The sequence below is a fragment of the Hibiscus syriacus genome, unplaced genomic scaffold, assembly GCF_006381635.1.
Source record: "Hibiscus syriacus cultivar Baekdansim isolate YM2019G1 unplaced genomic scaffold, ASM638163v2 tig00111053_pilon, whole genome shotgun sequence".
NCBI lineage: Eukaryota > Viridiplantae > Streptophyta > Magnoliopsida > Malvales > Malvaceae > Hibiscus > Hibiscus syriacus.
The window spans coordinates 110,654-131,883 of NW_024062964.1; the positions used below are offsets into that span (position 1 = coordinate 110,654).

The 21,230-nt window shown below is 35.2% G+C and overlaps 2 protein-coding genes and 1 pseudogene across 7 annotated transcripts; 1 reads left to right on the forward strand and 2 right to left on the reverse strand.

Annotated features, from left to right (window-relative positions):
• The first annotated feature begins 256 nt into the window (after nt 1–256).
• On the forward strand, nt 257–6,318 carry LOC120151321 (E3 ubiquitin-protein ligase PUB23-like). The gene is made up of 3 exons (XM_039163828.1): nt 257–1,421; nt 6,023–6,111; nt 6,232–6,318. The coding sequence occupies exons 1-3, from the start codon at nt 257–259 to the stop codon at nt 6,316–6,318; spliced, it is 1,341 nt and encodes a 446-aa protein (XP_039019759.1).
• Nucleotides 6,319–10,878: 4,560 nt separating this feature from the next.
• On the reverse strand, nt 10,879–13,311 carry LOC120151299 (peptide chain release factor PrfB3, chloroplastic-like). 6 transcript variants are annotated; one of them, XM_039163806.1, is made up of 6 exons: nt 13,133–13,311; nt 12,614–12,808; nt 12,233–12,433; nt 11,795–12,007; nt 11,500–11,677; nt 10,879–11,214 (listed from the first exon to the last, which is right to left on the reverse strand). In XM_039163806.1, the coding sequence occupies exons 4-6, from the start codon at nt 11,831–11,833 to the stop codon at nt 10,925–10,927; spliced, it is 507 nt and encodes a 168-aa protein (XP_039019737.1). In that variant the 5' UTR covers nt 11,834–12,007; nt 12,233–12,433; nt 12,614–12,808; nt 13,133–13,311; the 3' UTR covers nt 10,879–10,924. The 6 variants fall into 6 exon arrangements, with proteins under 6 accessions (XP_039019737.1, XP_039019738.1, XP_039019736.1 ...); XM_039163807.1 differs by having other exon boundaries at nt 12,614–12,811; XM_039163805.1 differs by having other exon boundaries at nt 12,614–12,831.
• A 2,415-nt stretch (nt 13,312–15,726) lies between these two features.
• On the reverse strand, nt 15,727–20,938 carry LOC120151322 (annotated as a pseudogene).
• Between the last annotated feature and the right edge of the window lie 292 nt (nt 20,939–21,230).

Here is a 21,230-nt window from a genome sequence, read left to right on the forward strand (position 1 = left end):
GTCAGATTGCAAAAAAATCAAACTCGAAAAGCAGCTGGGAATTAGCAATTAGCTGACTTATTGGGTTAATGTCCATGTAGCTTGCAATTTGCGTATTCAGTACCTTTGACTTTGATTGATTCCCTAGTTAGAGTAGAAGAATTGGACAACATGATTACACCACATCTTCTCCATTTACTTCTATGATACACTATCATCGACCATCCATATTTATATATTATGGCTCTTGCTTGATCTATTGCTTTGCTTTTAATCAATGGAGAACATAGATTATCCCCCAGATTTCAGGTGCCCCATATCAAGGGAAATCATGAAGGAGCCGGTCACCATCGTCACCGGAGTTTCCTACGAACGCAAGCACATTGACAAATGGTTCAACGTCTACAAAAAGAAAACCTGTCCGGCCACCATGCAACCCCTCGACGATTTCGATATGACCCCAAATCACACGCTCAAGCGTCTCATCCTTGCATGGCGGGAAACACTTGCAGCCGCTCCGTCGTCGTCGTCGTCTCCGGCTCAGCCTTCTGTCAAGCACGGTGAGATGGTCTCCCTCTTCAACGCCCTCGATTCTTCTCCTTTCAAAGTAACTTGTTTGAAGAAAATTCGGGCGATAATCCAACTGGGAGATGATACGAGGTCTGAGTTCGTTAACTCCGGTGGACTCGAGGCTGTTGTTCGAATGCTTGTTAATCAGACAGCCGTCGACAACTGCGATCTCGATAGTTTTCAGTCTTTCGAGGAAGCTCTAGGTCTCTTACATCTACTACCGTTATCAAAAGAAGACAAAGCGTTTCAAGTGTTATCGAAATCGGAACCGATGAAATCGGTAGCTACCGTGCTTCAACGCGGGAGTTCCGAAGCCAGGTTCCATGCCATAATCATATTTAGAAAGATAGCTAAAACAGGTTTCGATTGGAACCAATTAGTTGAAGATCGAGGCACAGACCTGTTTAAGTCACTATTAGAACTGGTCTGCGATGAGATATGCAGCAAGGCAAGTTCATATGCCCTTGAGCTCCTGTTCGAAATATTAGCATCATCGAAGAAAAGCCGATCAAAGGCCATCGAAGCCGGTGCCGTCTGCGTCCTCATCGAGCTCTTACCGGACTCGAACCGGTCCAAATGCGAGAAAATGTTGCTCTTGATGAAGCTACTATGTGAATGTCCGGAGGGAAGGACGGCGTTAGTGGATCACGGTTTAGGGATCGCCGTTGTTTCGAAGATTCTGGTGCAAGTTTCGTATACAGCAACTAAACTTGGGGTGAAGATTCTGTGTTTGGTGTCCAGTTTTCAGCCGACGGAAAGGTTTTTGGAGGAAATGCTGACGTACGGGGCAGTGAAGAAGCTGGTGACATTGTTGCATTTGGAGGGACTGTGTTCCACCAAGAAAAGGGTGCTGGACATGTTGAAATTGCACGGTAATGCCTGGAGGCGTCATCCGTGTTTCCCTTGTGATATGAAAGATTATTTGGGCTAACTGAATCGCCCGATCTGGGATTTGTTCATGGAACACTTTTATTAACAGTGTCTGAATCTATCTGTATTTTTTGTTCTTGATCTATTTGCATACTTTTTTTCAAAGGATTTCAAATGATTAAGTAGCGATCATGTAGTTTTGGATCTTTCAATATTGTAAACAACAAGTTGTCCTGCTTAATCTTGAGATGCAGGCCGAACATTGTTTGATTTTTAAAACCAGGCCGCACAACGACTAAGGCGAGTTTCACGGTTAATTCCTTCTCTGATTTCTCTGCATCTTACTACTATCAGTTCTACATACTGGTTTTTAATGGGCTAAACTACGTATTTAGTCATTCAATTATCACTTTGATTTCGTTTTTGGTTTTATTTTAATCACATGTTGTTAAAAAATCAACGGTGATAATATGATGATAATTATCCTTAAATGTTCCACATTTTCGTTAAAAATATCATAGTTTTTCCATCAAGAGAAAAGACAAGAAATATGAGATTTTTGACAAATTATCCTTGTATTTTAATGACTGATTCATTATACTCAATCACCCTAATATTAATGTAGTGTTGATACTCGAATTATTGAATCCTAAAAATAATAATAATCCCTTTAATTATTGAGGTGAGCTAATTCATGTTTAATTTATTTATTTGAAAACTAAGATATGAAATTAATTTATTTATTTATTCGAATTCGTGAATCCTAAAAACTAAGATATGAAATATGAGAAATATGAGTTTGCTTAACAAAATTTTAAAATATAAATATTATACTTTAAAATAGGGTAACGTAAATCCTGCGAAGAGGTCCTATAACGGAGGGAGAGCAACATTGGCAGTGGCACTACATGATCGTTTACCAAAAGAAGAAAGAGAGAAGATGATTAGGTGGATCCGCCACCGCCACCCTCCACCGCCCCAAACGCCGACATTGCTCATGAAAGATGACGCGAATTGATGCATCGGCGGATGAGGGTTGTCAATTAATAATCCACATTTAAAAAAAAAGGGAAATATAATAGGGTCAGCAGCATACTTGGCTGCAATGTGATAGTGAAGGGTTAAGGTCAACCGCTATTTGTTTATTTTGGGTAAACCAATCACCGAGTTTGGTCATCTTCTGAGTTCGTCAAGTTCAATGTGTAGCGTTGCACAGTGCCACTCAGCAAATTAAGCCTTAATTTTATGGGGGGAAATTTAAGAGTAAACTATTTATTTGGCTATTACTTAATTTCTATTTTCATCATTTAACTATTATTTTTTTCAAAATCACATATAGCATTACGCTTTAATCACCAACCGTTAAAAATTTAATGATAATATCAATGTAGTATTTTTATTTTTCCATATTGACGTGACACTACTTTATGGTGACACATCAATATTACTATTAATTTTTTAAATAGTATGCGATCAAATTTGAACCAAAATACAATGTTATGTAAGATTTTAAAAAAAGAATTAATAGTTGAATGATCAGAACAAAAAGTAAGTAATAGATGAATGATCAAATGATTAATTTACCCTAAATTAATAAAAGGGGTAAGGAGTGTTGTCAGTTGTGCTTTAAGTTGACACTGACTTTTTAGCCTCACAAGGAGGGAAATTATTTATAAAATTTTTGTAATTACAATTAACGTGTCAAAATTAACATACTTATTTTGTTGTCACTAAATATTTGTTTATATATTATAATATTGAAATTACTCTTAACTCTCCATCATAGATATGTTTTTAAATAGATCTTAATGCTATATATAAATTTTCCTAAAAGAATTATAGCTTATTAGATGAAACAAGTGTGGTCTTTTTAATGATTCAAATAAAGCAAAATGGGTTTTATTTTTCCTATACCAGACAACAACATATTACCGATGGCAGGAGTAGTTTAGCTACGAGTATCTTGTTATTATACTCAACAGTCAACGTCATATTTTCAGCAAAAACCACAAGAGATTATCATTGGTTTGCTCAGCCAAAATGGATAAATTGTCAACTTGCTGATCTAAGAAAAAAGAATTAGGGCTTGCCTTCTTCAGTGTTTGTATTGTAGCAGAGATCATCCTCCCTCTCCTGCTATTGTGTGGTTCATTAATAACCAGAAAAAAAAAACACAGTCAAAGGATCAAACCTCTATGGTCAACTGGATAAAGAAGGAAACGTGGAAGAACAAAACAGCATTATATAATAGCCCTTGAAAGGTATGTAACAAAAAAGTAAACCCTAAAACTAACACAACTTGACAAATCTTAAAACAAAAAACTTACCCTAGTTTCAGCCTCGAAAGTTGGCTTTAAAAAGAAAGACGACCGTATCAAGAATGAAATGGAAATCCGAGTAAAAGAATAGAAAAAAGATGTAAACTCAAGTGAGTTTAATGCAATGTATTAATTATTATAGTAACAGATGATTAAACCAATGATATACATCGACACCACAATGGTCCTTGGCTTCCTTGAACTTGGAATCAAGTCTGATTCTGATCTCAAGCAGAGTGAGAGTGTGTTGCCTAGGGGCTAGGAAATCCACTGTTTCCACCATTTCAACTCCAAACACTGTTGCACAAGGGACCAGAAGTTGAGGCACTCGGTAAATGATTACGGTCATAGCAAACCGCTTGGCATTGCCATCCCATTGTTGATCAAAATGAAGGATTCATTGTATGGATCAGCTAATGGAGCCATGTTTATATATATATAAGCCAAGTATGGTTCAGAGGGTTGAGGTAGTGTTGCCAGAAAATGGGTTCTCGTTGGTAGAGATCACTCATTTGCATTAGGTTTTCTTAGAGTGAGAAAATAAGATTACTACTGTTCTGAATGGAAGGAGTCAAATATTCGTCAGAGATGAAAGGGGTTTTGTACTTTCTCTTGGAAGACAGAATCCGAGTCTACTGCACCTTCATCACTTGAGCTTCTTTCTCTATCTCTCCCGTGTGTAAATGTGTAATGGAATTATAGAGAGTATACGTAGTTTTACAGCAAATCAAATGTTGAAAAATACTAAAGCATTGCACGTTGATGGATGGGACATGCACGTCGCACTGCTTGCAATGTGTCATTTGACCCACCATTTTCTCATATGCCTTTTGTACATGAAGCAGCCTTAAAATGGCCAATGCGTGATTGCAGCACCAATCAACGGGCAAACCCAAAGAACCTGGTGGCTGTCATTTAATCCAAGTTGGAATGAAAATATCTTTTCCATGGAATCATTGGCGGAACATCAGGGGTCAATGGGAGCCTTGGCCCGCTAATTATTATTTTTTAAGTATTAATTAATATTAAAATAATATATATTTTTAAAAAAATAAATAAAGAAAAAAATTATCAGTCCTCTAAACTAAAAAATTGTATTTATAGAGATTAAAAATTATTTTAACCCCCACAATATTAAATTTTTAGTTCCGACCCTATAGAATCATCAATAACTATGTGAACGTGTCCTAAACTAGACTACAGGGTATATGAACAGTATTTGATATCTTTGCCTTTGGATGGTAAAGCATTCTTCTATTTAGCATTACCCAAAGCACAAGTATCAGCCGTCTCTTTAGGGTCTCTTAATTATATATAAAGCATTACAGTTAAAATGTATGTTTAAAACTAACAATAAAAATTGCAGAAAAATAAAAATACATATATCTTTAATTTAAATTTTTTAATCCCAATTATTAAACTCCAATAACTCAGTGATAAATAACCCTTTTACGATCATGACTGATAAATATGTATAAAAATAACAAAATTGATTAAAATTACATATGACAGTCTGGCAGGATCCAACAATATAAATGTGAAGTTTCCGACTTGTTGCAGGGCCTATAGGTTATACCGGTTGTTGACGGCTGAAGTACAACACTAAACTGAAAAATTGAGCTTCTAAGTAGAACTGTCGTGGAAGGCTGGAAGCCATTAACTTCATAATTCAGCATTGGTGTCGAAGTTGTTTCCATGAAATTTAGCAATTAGAAACTTAATCAACTCACTAAAATAAAAAACCATGGACACAACACGATAAAACACACCTTACCAGTACTTAATCTTCATTAAACTTGATCTTCTTAGGAGAACGCTACCCACCTGCAAAATGTCAACCAGCACATCTAAGCAAACACAATTCCGGAAAATCTTATTTTCAAAGAAAAACATTATTGGAGAAGGAGATCACAGATGCAAATATATTGACAGATCATGAAGCTGTCTCTATTTACAGTCAAACTACACCCATGGTTGTAGTCGCAGCTGAAAAAGAGGAAGGACCACATTAAAATGCCCCTTCAACTAAAAACATCTTAATGGAAAGGAAGATTGCATTAAATAATAGATTTCCCTATGTTCACAAGTAAATCATCCTTCCAAAAGGGGACAAAAGGAGAAGCATCCGAAGCTTTATCAGCACGAGTAATGTTCTTGTCAATTTTCATATTCCAAGTCAAATCCACGGATTCTTGCAGTGAGAATAAAAGTGAATGCTTGAGTTACGCTGGCAGACTTGAGCTCGTAAGAGCTGTTCTGTTCAGCATTGCTAACTACTGGTGCAGGTAATTACTGCTTCCTCAATCTGTCATCAGCAGGATTGAACAACTCTGCTCTCGCTTCTTCTAGAAAGGCTCAGATAATGCTACTTCAGGTGCACGAGTCTGCTGGAATAAAATCTATCATCTGAAATCAGAGGGAGGCCTTGGGCTGAAAGACCTAAAATCTTGGAATAGAGCCTGTATAATCAAACTCATAAAAAACATTCTTGCAGGCGAAGGTTCCCTTTGGGTTGCTTGGATCAATGCCTATGTCATCAAGGATAAGGACTTCTGGAACATGGAAGGAGGTCCTAGCCTAAGTTGGAGCTTTAATAGAATTCTTAAACTTCGTAATGTTGCACTCCCTGTCCTCTCGAATGGAGCTTCCACCATTAGGGAAATTTGGCTAGAGATTAGATACAAGGAAACTAAAGTCCCTTGGCACACCTTGATTTGGTTCCCTCAACACATTCCTAAGCATAATCTGATAGCCTGGATGGCGTTATTAGACAAACTTCCTATTTGCGATCGTCTTTTACGAATGGGAATTACCACCAATGGGATTTGTGTTCTGTGTAACGAAATGCTGGAAAATCGGAATCACTTGTTTTTTGAATGCTCCATCGCTTCTTGTTTGAGAGAAAAATTTATGCTTCTTATCGGTCTAAACAAGAACATATCTTCTTGGGAGGACATGGTAACTTGGGCTTGTAACTCATGGAAAGGTAAATCTCTCATCTCTACTATTCTTAAACTTGCTTGGTGCTAACATTTATATTTATGGGAGGAACGCAATCGAAGAATCTTCAAATGATGCTCTAAAACTGTCGATGATCTCCTCAACAGCATCAAATAATTTGTTGGAATCAAGCTTAGGGGAAAAACCATTAATAGACTTGACTATGTAAACTCCAACCTCTGTACTTCTTGGGGTATTTATTAACGATCGCTCTTTTGTATATTATATGTAATCTTCTATGTGATTGGTAATTGTTTGTAGCAGACATTGCTTATTTGGGTAATAAAATTTATTTATCCAAAAAAAAAATAAAAGTGAATGCACCATGGTAAGAAGTTAAGGTCCTAAGCAAGTTGTTCAAGTCGATAACCGATCCACATGTGATGAGAGCTATGGTTAAACTCTTACTGCACAAAGCAAAACCCTAAGCAAGTGTTGAAAAATATTCAAAATATTTTTTTTCAGGAAATTTATTGCTCATATTGAAAAATTCTCATGTCTTGATCTCAAAATAACAATATCAATGCCAGATTGGGTTCCCATTGCCAGATTGGGTTCCCGTATCAATTCATGCATTTTGCACTCAACCGTTGTCAAATGCAACAAAAGGTTAAAACTTAAGCAAATCCCTAAATACTCAAGGGAAAGGAACATTGTCCCAGTTTAATAAGAGATCCAATGATCCAACTTAATAACACATGAAAAACAAACAGAAATATCTTAAAAGCTTTAACAGCTCTGCTCTTAAACTTAATTAATTTGCATGAAGTCTTCAGGACCAAAAGTTCTTTTTTTTTTGTTTTTTATCGAATTAGAAGCACATGAAATATAAATTCCAGAATATAGAGCTCAACAAGAGGCGACCACATGAAGACATACGGTTTTCTTTCTAAAAGAAATATAACAATTAAAGAAACAAGAAAGAACATCTTAAAACAAAGAATACAAAAAATACCGAGTGACGGCTTTCGACTGTATGATCTTGTTCCCTGCATTCCTTGATGATGAACTTCACCTTTTTGTCTTCTCCAATTATTATTCATAATCACAACCAGAATCTCCCAGGAAAATAGTTAAAGAATACCAAAAAATTATTTTAAAAATAATCTTCAAGAACAAGAAATACACAGCGGCAAAAGAAAATTATGGGTTATGCAGAAATTGCGTTAAAATTGTGATCTGAAAGTCGGGAATTTTGATTGGTTGAAAAGTCGGGAAATTATATGGGGATAGTGATCATAACTAGAAGAGTTTTTTTATTGGGTTAAACATAAAAAAGTGACCAATGTATGCCTTTTGTTCTAGTTTGTTGTCTAACGTTTTTTTGTTCTAGTTTGTTGTCTAACGTTTTTTCGTTCTAGTTTGGTACCTAATGTTTCATTCCCTAACTCAGTTGGATCAAGCCGTGACAGTCTGTTAATTTCGGCCGTTAACCAATCAAATTCCCGACTTTCAGATCACAATTTTCCCGACTCAAACTGAAGTACAAGATGTTAAAAGAGGATTATATTAATCTCTTAACTTAAGAGTCGAGGGGAATTGGTCTTAAGCCCATTTGATTGAAGAATTATTAGATCTGTAGCCCATGTTTTGGATGGTTCTAGTGAGAAGAACTTGATGAATCCATTGGTGTAAAAGAATGAGCTTTACGCTCTCAATGAATTCATAGGCCAAAATGTTGGATGGTCCTAGTGAGACAGACTTGATTCGCCAATTTGAGATGTTGAATTTTATGCTATCAATGTGTTCATAACCCAAGATTTGGGTGGTCCTTGTTGAGACAGACTTGATGGATTTATCAAATTGATAGAATGAACTATTATATGTTCTTAATAAGCTCTTTTCCCAGGTTTTAATGGTCCTTGTGAGACGGACTTAATGAATTCATCGAATCATAAAAGTGAGAGGTTGAGCTTTCCAAATGTTGTTAATGATTTTATATCTCTAATTTGAGTGGTCTATATTGAGATAGACTTGATGAAATCACCTACGTAAGTATGAAGGATTAGCCAGCTTTTATGAAAGATTTTGGGAGACCTTTAGAAGGTATATTTGGCTAAATCTGTTGATCTATCACTTAACTCACTTGGTGAAGAAATTAGTTGTGTGTTGTGAGTTTACCCTTATTTTAACAAGTTCCATATTCTTTCACTTGTTAAGAGAAGAATTACTTATTCCATTATGTTTTAGGGTGCTGGTTACTCTTTATTTAGGCATTGGTTGGAGTGGTAAATGCAAATTGACAATTTTACCCCTCTACCACTCCCGTAAAAGGGATAGTTCCTCTCTCTAATTGAATGCACAATTTAATGGTTTCAGTATTTCCTTTCTAGAAAATTTCCTATCGAAGAGAGCAGTACAAGTGGGTTTCACTTCCTCACATCAGGTGTACGAGGTTTGAAAGACTGTGTTAACTTTGGGGGCCAACGTCCATTTAAAGATTACACCAATCTGAACAAAATTGTTTCTAAGACAGTGACTTTCCTACCACGACATAGTAAATCGTTTTATTTGTTTTTTTTATTTCATTATTATTTGTTAGTCAATGCTAACGATTTTGTCTTTCAACAATATTATTTCCTAACATTGTGCACATGCATTGAATCCGAATTTGCTCAGTTTTTTCTTCTGCATTCGTTTTTCGGTTGTCGTTTTCTAGGTAGCTTATTGCTATCTATTTTCTTTTATGTGTTCTTTTCTGGAAATTATTGCATTGTGTTTGTGTTTGGTTGAATATTAAATGCTCATCATTATCATCTCATTTGCTTAGATAGTTGTCGAGTAATTCGACATTCCTTAATCATGTACCCCAGCTACATGGGAGAAGAAGTTTTGAACTCTGGTAGGCTCTGTTCCGTGGCGGAAGGTTCTTGAAACCAATAGATTTATGTATCTTTGTGACAATAACATAGTCCGGTGGAATGAATCGGCTGGTGAGGATTCATTCCGTAATGCTAAGAACCGGTTTTGGGCTGAGATTAATGGCCTTCCTTGTGACATAAGACTCCCCGATCCAGATAGCTACATTGATAAAATCGATTGGGACTCTGAAATTGATCCGGAGTTGCTTATGGACCTGGAGAGAGAGCCCAAGGTCCCTGACGAGAAGGATAAAAGCGAGAACGTTGTGATTCTTGGTAATTCTCTTCTTTTGAACCAATCCTTCGACTTTGGTGGTTGGGGGATGCCGAAGAGGGCACAGTCAAGGAAAATAACATGTCTTCGAATTCGAAGTCCAAAGACTACGAAAAATTCAATAACGGCAACACAAAAGATACCGGATATGAGAATTGTTGGAATAACTACTGGGAATGGAACCGGAGGGAGAACAACTATAATGGTTGGGACAATAACGAGCCCAGCTATGTGGATTATAGAAGAAGCGGAGATTGGAGAACATGGTATGTTACTAGAAGAAAGAGAGAAGGTTTCGATCCTTGACATGTACTGATCGAGTGATCGGCACCTTCTCTCTTCCTTCTAGTAACATCCCATGTTCCTATCTCCACTTCATATTATTTTATTTGTTATGTTTCGGAGTGGATGGTACAAAAATAGGACCACAACAGCTTCTCAGAGCCCCCTATTATGTTCGGTTTATGTTGCAGTTGTAGTTTGCTTCTTTAGGTCTGTTTGAGGTTTTGAATATTATTTCTAGTCTCTTGAGAGTGATTTTGCCTGACATGCTCGCTAATGCAAACTTATTGATTGACATTCTCTAGCTTTCATCCTGACCAGAATGGGGTCTGTTTTCGGGTTCTGAAAGGGCTTTAAATGTATTCAAAACTGAATGAGCTTCTTAGTTACACGGGGCTGTTTGAGATTTAAAAAGAAAGTTTGTTCCACCTGAATCATGGTTTAGGCATTTTATTTTCTAATGTTTTTATTGTCAATGCAGTGCTTTCTCCATTCACTTTCTTAGGGCAAGTATAACCTAGGAAGCTGCTAAGTTGTAGACTTCTATAGTGATTTTATTTTAGATTTCTAACCAAACCCAACAACCAAGGCAAGGATTCTTATCTGGGAACCTGAGAGGCTGTCATCTTAAAGTAATATTGTGAAATCTGGTCTAAACAGGCAAACGGACATCAGAATTTGATACAAAAAGACAGCTATGCTATCCGCCGTCGACTGGTGTGTATGAAGAATGTTTGGAGTTGTAGGGAGTACAAACATGCGATGTGAGTTTAGAATGTAATATTTGATTGTCTAGTGTTGATGTGAGCTGCAATAAAGGGTTCAATATTTTCATCCAGAACAGAATTTAGGTCAGGCAATTCAAGGCCGGTTTTTACATCTCGCACTAACTTGCTGGGGTGAAACATGTACCTTCGGGTCTCCTTTTGCCAGACGTCGATGATGGCGTCCCCCTTGATGCTACTTACACTGGGGACTCCTTGCTCGTTTGCTACCACAAGAAGTTTTGCCTTTAACCTATTGAGGGCTTTGATTTGATTAGCAAAGTAGCTCCTCTCACCTGCACATAAAAGAGGATTTTGAGGAACAATGCCGGAGCGAAAAGGACTATCAAAAGCTTGAAAAAGAGTTAAGTAAATCCGGAAGCATTCGAATTGTAAGAATCAAAACACTTTGTACTGAAATCGAGCAAAACGCCATTCCTCTTTCAATGATCACTGTTTTATGTATATTTTCAATTCATGGTCAGAAGCAACTATCAATGACAGAGCTCCAAATGAGACACGAGTTGAACCGAAACAAAGCATGGATAATCACTTCAGAATTCTGAGAGGAAAGTAAGCACCTGAAGATTGAAAGGTTAAAGCAGTAGGGACATGCTGAACACTGACTGTATGTCCCCTTCGGCCATGTTTTTCTCCAGCCGATAAATTGGACAAAAGAATCAAATCATCATCACTGATTGGGAGGTCAGGAGATGTTCCAAGGAATAGAGGGACGACATCAACACCTACTGAACTAACCTGTAAGATATCCCAAGAAAAGAGGAGAGAAAAACGACCGAGTAAATTGTTTCCGCAGGATGAGGAGGTAACCTGAACCGTATGTCACACAGGTCAGGGAGGCACAAATAGACTTACCTCGTTGTGAACGGAACCGTTTTGCGAACTTCTTATCATGCAATGGACGCCTCTCTCTCCAGAAAGAAAACCATAAGCATACTCGAATTCAAACTCGATAGTTGCTGACTTGATACCACCATTCGTAGAAAGGTTCTTCTCAACCACTCTACCCTTATACCCTTGCTTTTTCGCCCACTAGATATAAATGCTAAGAAGTTGTTCAGCCCACTCCTGAATATGAATACTATATTTTAAGACAGATTGCAGTCCAAGAAATAACAAACAAGTATATTTTTATGCACAAAATTTTCTCTTCATCTACCCAACTTGACAACTAAAAGCATTTGCACATAACCAGGAGCAAAATCTGGAAATCATATGACATTTCCATGAAGAAAGGTGAATCATTCAAAGTTGAACTCAAAGAGAGAAGAAACGGAAGTGTCGGAGTTGAACCTCGGATTTGTTGCCTTCGGAACCAGCTTTAATAATGACACATGCCCCTTCCATCTCATATGGACCCCTAAGGAGCTTAGATACATCATATTTATCTAACAAATCATTAATAGCCAAAGATGCATCATATGCCTGCTCAAAGAGACTGTAATTGACTGCATCTATCTCTGCCAGTTGTGCAATCAGCTTGGCTTCTTCAGCCTGCAGAAAAAAGTAGAGACTGTTGTGTAACTTTCTGAAAACCTTCTGTTATCGAGCGGAAACAAACTATGACCGGAAGAGTATTTTTTTAGACGCCAACAGAATCAGACGAAGTCTTATCTGGTGTTTATGTAAAGTGGAGTTTTCAGAGTAGAACTCCGAGTCTCTGGTGCACAACACCTTGTATTTTAGATCTTTGAGAGCATCAACCACTTTGACACTATCAGCCAACTTGACGAGGATTTCATTGGATTTAGCCGGGTCATTCCATAGATCGTAATCGCGTACCATCTCTTCTTGCTTTATTCTCCTTGCCTATTCAAGTTCCAGAGCAGTCGGTGCCAACATCTCAGCTAGGAGAACGACATCTTCAATCTTCTTTTTCAATGAAAATAGACCTAATAGTGAAAGGATGTTAACCCAGAACACACAAAAAAAAAACATTATCAAAATCTCTTCCAATGACTTGCAATTTCCTTATAATTGAAGGAGACCCCATAAATGATTGTTGGAAAAACAAATCCCTTTCAGTGTTAAAAAGCATAGAGGCCATTGCATAAACATTAGAAAAAAAAAGCAACACGCAATCATTCTGGGAAGTTGCAAGCACGGTAAGGCGTCAATTTAGTCACTAAGAAGGTATGTTCCCCCAGAGGTGAAAGAACGATAAAAGAAAAAAGCCAAAAGAATGAGACAGACCGAGTTGCTTGTAGGCCTTGTTCTTGTCATCGATGGACTGAGAAGCCCGAATGGTGAAGTGTAAAAACTGAATAGTTTTCGACCTTTTATTTGTTGAGGAAGGAGATTTCCAAGGAGTAGACGCAGGGCTTCTTCGAAACACTGCTTGTGCCGCCATTTTCGATAAGCAGACAGAGTTTCAGCCAGTGTTAGGCCTGTAAATGAACTGAACGTTCAGCGAACCGTTCGTGAACCGTGCGGCGGGAAGTTCGTTTATGTGCGTTTATTTATTAAATGAACGAACATGAACAATATTTTTTGTTCGTTTAATTAAATGAACGAACATGAACATAGGTCTCGTTCGTTCATTTACGTTCGTGAACGTTCGATTATGTTCGTTCGGTTATGTTTGTTTATGTTCGTTCGATTATGTTCGTTTATGTTCATTCATTTATGTTTAACTCAATCTTCTTAAATCAATTTTGGTGACCAATTTGTAAGTATCTTAAAAATATTAATTAATCTGATATTCTGATGACCAACTCCATAATTAACCCAATTTTATTTGGAGATTAAATCCAATATGTTAACCTGTGAGGCACATCGCACCTATATTCATTTCTCCCTTTTTCCCCAAACCCTAGTGTTCACTAGAGAGTGGAGACGATCGTTGAAAGCTTCAAAACAAGTTATATTATAGTGCAATATGAAGTTTTACAAGTATGTTTTCATCTCTTTCTCTGTTTTATTTGGCTTAATAGTTGATATGTAAAGTTATTGCAGGTATCTTCACATCTAAAACTCAATAAAACATCATACTTCTTTCTAGAAATAGATGGGAAGATAAAGGTAACAATCGGAAGTATATGAACATCAATAAAGAGAAAAATATATAGAATTTGCCAGAAAAACAAAACAAAGGTTTCTATGCAATTTCTGAAAAGAGTGTAATAGCGAAAAATGATTGTTCATATGTAATCATGGACCACTAAGATAAATGTTATAGCGTTAAATTAAAGTTGTGTGAATCATTTAATATCTTTAAAAGATCGATCAAAATATTTAATATCTTCAAACATTTCATCACTGCTAATAAACTCTTACGCTATTTATCACTGTAGATTTGGTTATTTGCATTGTCGACTATTTTTCATGAAAGAACAATGGAAGGTAGGGTCTCCAACGTTTATGTTCGTTTATGTTCGTGTTCATTTATGTTCGTGTTCGTTTATGTTCGTGTTCGTTTATGTTCGTTTATTTATTAAATGAACGAACATGAACATATTATATTCCTTAATAAACGAACATGAACAAAAAAAAATTTGTTCGTTTATGTTCGTGTCCGTTTATGTTCGTCTATTTATTAAATGAACGAACATGAACATACCTCCGTTCGTGTGCGTTCGGTTCGTTTACAGGCCTAGCCAGTGTCATTGTCAGTATTGACAACCAACACCTGCTTATTAAATTCATAATAATTTATTTCTAAAGTTGGTAAAATTATATGAGTGTATTAAATATTATTAGTGTCAAAAAAAAATTATTATACTGAAAAAAATTAAATTAAAAAACATATAAATCGAATATAATAAAAGGATTTAATTTTAAATTTTTAACAACAACTAAAACGTAACATATGATAAAAATATAAATTATAATTACATTTTGGTATTATAAGAATTATGGTATGTAATATTCACAATCGTTTTTTTTTTATCTATTTATCAATAATTTATTATCATGTCATTTATCAATAAAACTATATTAAAAGTTTTATACGACTATAAGAAATATATAATAAAAATAAAGGTAATATTTTTAATATATAACGAGAGCATAGCACGTGGATACGAAATTATATTCAATAATTTAAAAAGAACAAAGTTTCGTCCTCTAGTTTTTCATTCCTGGAGGAAAGGTACGTGTGGATACTAGATAGGCAACCTTTTGAATGTGTAACTAAAAAATAAAGCTTATTATAAAATAAACTCCTAAATAATGTTTCGAAAAACATTTTAATATTTAAAAAAAATTCATTAAAAATAGGTGTATAAAGTTTTTTCCGTTATATTTTTAGGTTTTTAGCATTAAAAAAATCGTTAAGTGACACGTTTCATGTTTATATATTTTTAAAATAAATATTATTTAAAAATATTTTTTAAAAATTTGGATGTGACACATGTCACTTAAATGATTTTTTTAACGGTGGACACTTAAAAATGTAACGAAAAAAACTTTAGGCACTTATTTTAAGTAAAAATTTCTTTAGGCACAAAAAAATTAATTTTAAGTATAGTTTAAACACTTATTTTTATATTAAGCCAAAAATAATAATACTTCAAAAGTTTATATGATTCAAAATGTCAATCGGTAAACTTTTAAATATATATTAAGAACAAAAAGTACTTTAAAATTAAATATTTTAATTTAATATAAGGGAATTTTCATAATACACTTTTAATAATTAGTTTAAAGTTTAAACTTTTACACATAGATGATATGTAAAAATAGCAAATTGAATACAAGAACTTCTATTGTACTTTATTTTCAGTCGAACATTGCAATTTTTGGTTTTAAAAAAAATGGAAGAGAGGTAGCAAATTACTTAAATGATAGAAACTTTACCAGTTAGTCAACAATAAGCTTCCTATCTATGCTGAAGAAAGTTTGGTAAAATGCCTTGAAATGTTTGTAAGCAATGTCTATGTCTTCCTTCCCGCATACTTCTCTCACACTGCAAAAGCTCCAAATCAAGAGGAGAAAAGAATCGCCAAGATCTGCGGGGAAAGGAGGTAAAAAGAGTTACGGAGCATTGACAAAATAGGTTATTCATTTTAGAACTACCCTGAACTAGCTCCATTGACATAGGTTCGGTAACATAGTGCAATCGATATTACCTGTGCATAAGAAGCTGAGCAGTACCGCAATCAAGAAGCTAGTATGGGACCAATGGTAGATCCACATCCCATATCATTTCTGACAACAAATTCCTACAAGGAAAACATAAAATGTATTCACAACTGTCTCAATGTACGTACGTGTGTTTGTGTGTGTTTGTGTTCAGTCAGTACTTCCACCACGAAAATAATACTGAATGGATGAATCATATGGTTAGAGAATGACCAGGGAGTCCTTCTGCAATGGGACACCCAAATAGTGATGCTATACTATAATTATCATATCTCTAATGACCTAAACAATTTAGGTCTACACGTAAAACATGTGACGACCAACTTCTAAAATCCATTTACTTATCGGTGACATAACATTTCACCAAATATGACCTCTACTTGAATAATCTCCCCTTTTTTCTTCCGAAAAGCAACCGAAATGCAAAAGCAGGAGAGGCATCTTAATGCATGCTTGTTTATGAGCCACGCGATACTGTGTTTCTAAACCAATATTCTGATAAGATGCCAAGAAGTATTATGAATCTGAGGTGTTATTTGTTTATAAAGTGAACGAGGGTATTACTCAGAAATGTTGATCTCTCTCTCTCTCTCTCTCTCTCTCACACACACACACACACAAAAGAATAATTTTCAAAATTGGACAAAAAAATGTATTCAAGCAACACTGATGAATTATGCATGCATGAAATACTTTGAGTGTGATTATACTATTTTGAATTTAAAAATGAATATATGAGGAAAAACCAATGCAATTGACCCCCATGGCATTGAAAAAGGCACCTCAAGAATATATATATAACACAAAAATTCTCATACATAAAGCAGCAAGTGAACTGATTCAATTGTAAGTTCTTGACTATAATATGGAAATTGGGTCACCTGAGTAGGAAGATTATGAAGTTTTGCAACTTCTTTGAAGAGAAAAGATGTCAAGCCGCTGGTAGCATACCGCTGGTTTGCATTGTGCTTGATCACAAGATCTTCATGCATTTCTGGTCGATGGTGTTCTTCATGCTTATCCGTGAAATTTGGATGAATTCCATGGGCCATATCAGCAGATACTATTTGAGGGACAAGATAAGAGAAAAGTATTAAAGGGTACATTGAGACAGCAGATGGTAAATGCAAATATGTGAAACATACCACCAGATGCAAACACAACCAGAAATTTGACAGTTCATGTTCTGCCAATCAAAAGTTTTACATTAATCCAAGAATGTGTATTAAGATTACATATTTTCCATATTTTCATATGTTATTTAATCTCAGATTACACGTGTCTTCTAAGTTTTTTAACGCAAGCATGGCTTTTGGTATTCTTCTTAGGATACTGGGTGGGATTAGAAAGCCGTAAGAATCAAAATCGTAAGGCAAACATCCCACTTTATTCAACCGGATTAATGGGGTTTAAACTGGATGCAGAAATATCACATTTTGATATAATTTGTTGCTATAAATTGAACATAGGTGAAAGTTCAAAAAGAATAAATGATTTGACCACTAATTAATAACTAAAAAAGTTCTGATCTCCTCTTGCAAAAGAAATGTTGGAAGACAAAAACAAGACTGAATGACCTGAAACTACATCATTTTGGTCTAACTGGTTGAATGCAAGTTCCATTGATTCCCATCTCAACCATTTTGATCAGCTGCCTGTTCCAGTTTCCAAAACATTGTTAATATATAAGACTGGCCAGGTGTCTTTGGAACAAAACAATAATTGCCATGCTAACGGGATTGATCCCACTTGATAAGCTCTAGTTTCACTTGAGCTCAGTTGTTATGCCTAATTTTTTTCCTATGCTTCTTGCTTTTTGAACATCTCATATGGTTGGAGCTCGAATTCATGTGTTATGTATTCAGATGCCTATGCGTCAATCCTTTCTTATTCATTAGACTCAGTTGCTCAATTCTTTTGGTTGAGGGCAACCCCTGGAATGGCCTAGGTCGTGGCTGAACGGCGTTGTTTGGCCGTGGAAAGCTTCTGCCCGTTGCTGCCCTCTTCCGTCGATGTCACAGCCGGCCGTTTAAGGTCATGGTAGTGCCGACGGTGGTATCCTCGACCGATGGGGACTACTACAGGTGCACCCTTGTCGCTGGCAGTCCTATTTTATTTTACCGGCAGATCATTATATTCGAATCAGAATCCTCGTCCCAGTTCAGAAGTCCTGTCTGTCTTAGTAATTGTTAAAATTATGTATCAGGTTCCAATTCTTTTGCTGAATTAAAGCTTCTCAAGAAATGATCTCAGGTTAAGTAGCACACTTTGCCTGAGGAAAGCACATGCAAATAGAAAACCGATAGCAGGTTGCAAGCCATGTTTGTAATGATAATGGGTTCATACAATGAAATTAGGCTTATGTCAACAATCTACGTTCTCAAGCCATGTTATTGCATCATGCTCAAACTTACTACTACAAAGACATCTAGTCATTCAAATAGGCTCAAGCTCCTTTGATAAGCATACAGAGATATATATCTCTGGCAAAAGTTTACCTCCTCGTTATCAAATAATGCAACCATCCGAATGGCATGCTCACTTGATAAATCAGGATATCCACAAGAATCAACCGGAGCTCTCAAAGCACAAGAACTCGAAGCAAGGTTATATAACCTCCCAGAGAATATAAGTTCATTGTTTGTGCCTCCAATACAGCTAGGTTGGGTATCACAAATATTCAACTCAATATTGACAATATCATCAACATCACAGCCAAGCTAATCTGACAAAATCTGCAAGCAAGTGTACGAAAAATATTTAACAAAATTGTTCTATCAACACCATGAATTACATAGGCATGGTCGATGGATACTTCTCTTAAACAACATAATCAATTATTACATCTTGCACAAATAAAAAAAAACTATTATTAAAAAATAAAACAATAAGAGGTTGGGAATAAAAAGTCATGAAACAAATTTAAAAATGGGTAGCAATGGATGTTGCAAAGCAGAAACTGCTAAAGGACAGACTAACCATTTGTGAAGTCTAATCATGCAATATTCTCTTTTCTTTTCCTTTTAAAGATAACAAAAGACAAAAAGAAAAGAAAAGAAAAAGACATCTTTAAAAAGGTTCATCCATACATAAAAACAGCAATTATCCAAATTTGGTTACCATAGAACAAACATATAAGGCTTTTCCAGTCTCCAGATACTTCACATGAAGTCTTCTGTCTTCCTTTATTCTAGAAGGAAATTTCTTAAGGATTGCCATTGTTATCATTACTGTCAAGTGATTTTCCAAACTAAATTTCCTTGATATTATTGTGTATTTTAATTGGAAAACCCTCTTTGTTTCTACCTTAGCTTTGGAAGGCAGGTAGTAGAAGTCATACCTTAGAAATGAGAGGTAATGGTGTAAAGGTTATGCCTTAGCCTTCAACAGATGGTTTTAAAGCTTGAAGAAACTAGACCCTTTTAGCAAGGGTAGAGGGAAAGAACTTCTACAAATCATTCTGTTTGGTTTCTTGACTCCTTGTACTTTATCTAATTTCAAATTTGTTAGAGCCATAAATTCCATGTATATTTCTTATACTGTTGTTTTCCTGTTTATATTTATTTAAATTTAATGTTGGAAAATCTGATTCAAGCAAATTCAGCCACCTTTACTAGATAGCTTAACCACATTTAGTTAATAGGAATCATAGCAAGTACAATATTATTACAATCTAAGGGCATTTCTTGTTAGAGCTTTTTTCTAACGGATTCCCCGGGGGGAGGGGTGGAATCTTAACCATAGAAAGTGCAATGTCATTTAATCAATTTTAAATTGCTTGAACTGCTCCAAACAATAATAATTCAAAAGCATATACCTGCATAAGCAGTGGATGATGAGAACCCTTGCTTGGAAGACGAAGTACCTTGCACTTTTAATTCTGCAGGTGCTGCTTCTGGTTTTGTTGCAAGTAGTGGAACAAGGTGAGTCTCTAGATTTGGTTTGAATCCGTCAGCGTTCACTGTGCTAAATAATTTTAATAAAAAAAAGAAAGAAAGGAAAAAGACAATGTAGACAGTGAATGAGAAGGATGCATTGACAATCGATCCAACAAAAACAAATATCTCTGGACATGAAAGAGAAGAATTTGATTATAATAAGTTTGAAAAATCTTCTATTAATAACCTAACTACACTTTTTAAGATGGAAAAGGAAATACAATGTTGGAAATAAGTGATCATACGAATACTCACTAACTGCTACATATATGAAGTATCAATACGTTTTACAACTGTATATCTTGAAATTTTACCACTTAGCATATGGAATTTTAAATTTGTACAGAAGCTGGCACATGAATGATCTTGCTGGCAGTTTTGACACAAGTGATTACTTTCAATAAAGGAAATAAAATGGGAAACTGAAATTCTAAGTGTTCGGACAACATTATGGGATAATCAGAAATAACAAATAAGCATCACCAGGTTTTAGTTAAAGAAGATGAATAAATTCCATCTTCTCAAAACCAAGCATGCACACACGCTCACACTCACAAAGAGATGAAAAACAATACAAGGTCATGAATGAGCATAGCAACAGAATTCATTCGATGGTAACTTAAAAGACTTCAATATTAAGAGTTATTTTTTATAATTATGGTTAAATTAACAAAATATATAAATTTAAAAATAAAATATGTTATTATATTAGTTATTTAATTATTATAATATATTTTCGTTAGAAACTAAAGATATGAAATAATAAAAAATAACTTTAATCTAATAAACGAAACATAACTCAATTAATAGTTTAATGATTGTATGTTTAGTTGATTAGTTATTATTCTTTATTTTAAAATTAACTGATATTTACAAAAATTGAAATAATAAGATTCTAGAAGTATTATATGTGATTAAATAAAAATATATTAATATAAGGTTATGAGCTCAATAACTTATTGATATGAATTGAAAGTGTTCAAGCTGTATTCTTATTGAAGAACAAAAGAATTACATAGGAGAGATACAAGAAAAGAATTAGAAAGGGGAGAGGGGTTTACAGATTATAATAATATTCATATTATTCTTTGTATTCTATGATGTATTTAACAGTTAGCTATCGTAACTAACAAGGCTTTGGGGATGCCTTCTCTCACGTGTATTTTTCCTTGTCGTCTGATGTTGATCTAACAATGGTTGATGGTGTGCTTAGTTGACACAACTACTATTAGATCATAACATATAATTTTAATATTTAAAAATTCAAATGA

What these genes read in the sequence shown, in the direction of transcription:
- LOC120151299 (XM_039163806.1), bottom strand. Translation starts at nt 11,833, where the DNA reads ATGATAAGAAGTTCGCAAAACGGTTCCGTTCACAACGAG. An exon ending in ACGGTTCCGTTCACAACGAG is followed by an intron (nt 11,678 to 11,794) that starts GTAAGTCTATTT and finishes GATATCTTACAG; the next exon opens with GTTAGTTCAGTAGGTGTTGA. An exon ending in TTTAACCTTTCAATCTTCAG is followed by an intron (nt 11,215 to 11,499) that starts GTGCTTACTTTC and finishes TTTTATGTGCAG; the next exon opens with GTGAGAGGAGCTACTTTGCT.
- LOC120151321 (XM_039163828.1), top strand. Translation starts at nt 257, where the DNA reads ATGGAGAACATAGATTATCCCCCAGATTTCAGGTGCCCCATATCAAGG. An exon ending in GGACATGTTGAAATTGCACG is followed by an intron (nt 1,422 to 6,022) that starts GTAATGCCTGGA and finishes CTACTGGTGCAG; the next exon opens with GTAATTACTGCTTCCTCAAT. An exon ending in CTCAGATAATGCTACTTCAG is followed by an intron (nt 6,112 to 6,231) that starts GTGCACGAGTCT and finishes ACATTCTTGCAG; the next exon opens with GCGAAGGTTCCCTTTGGGTT.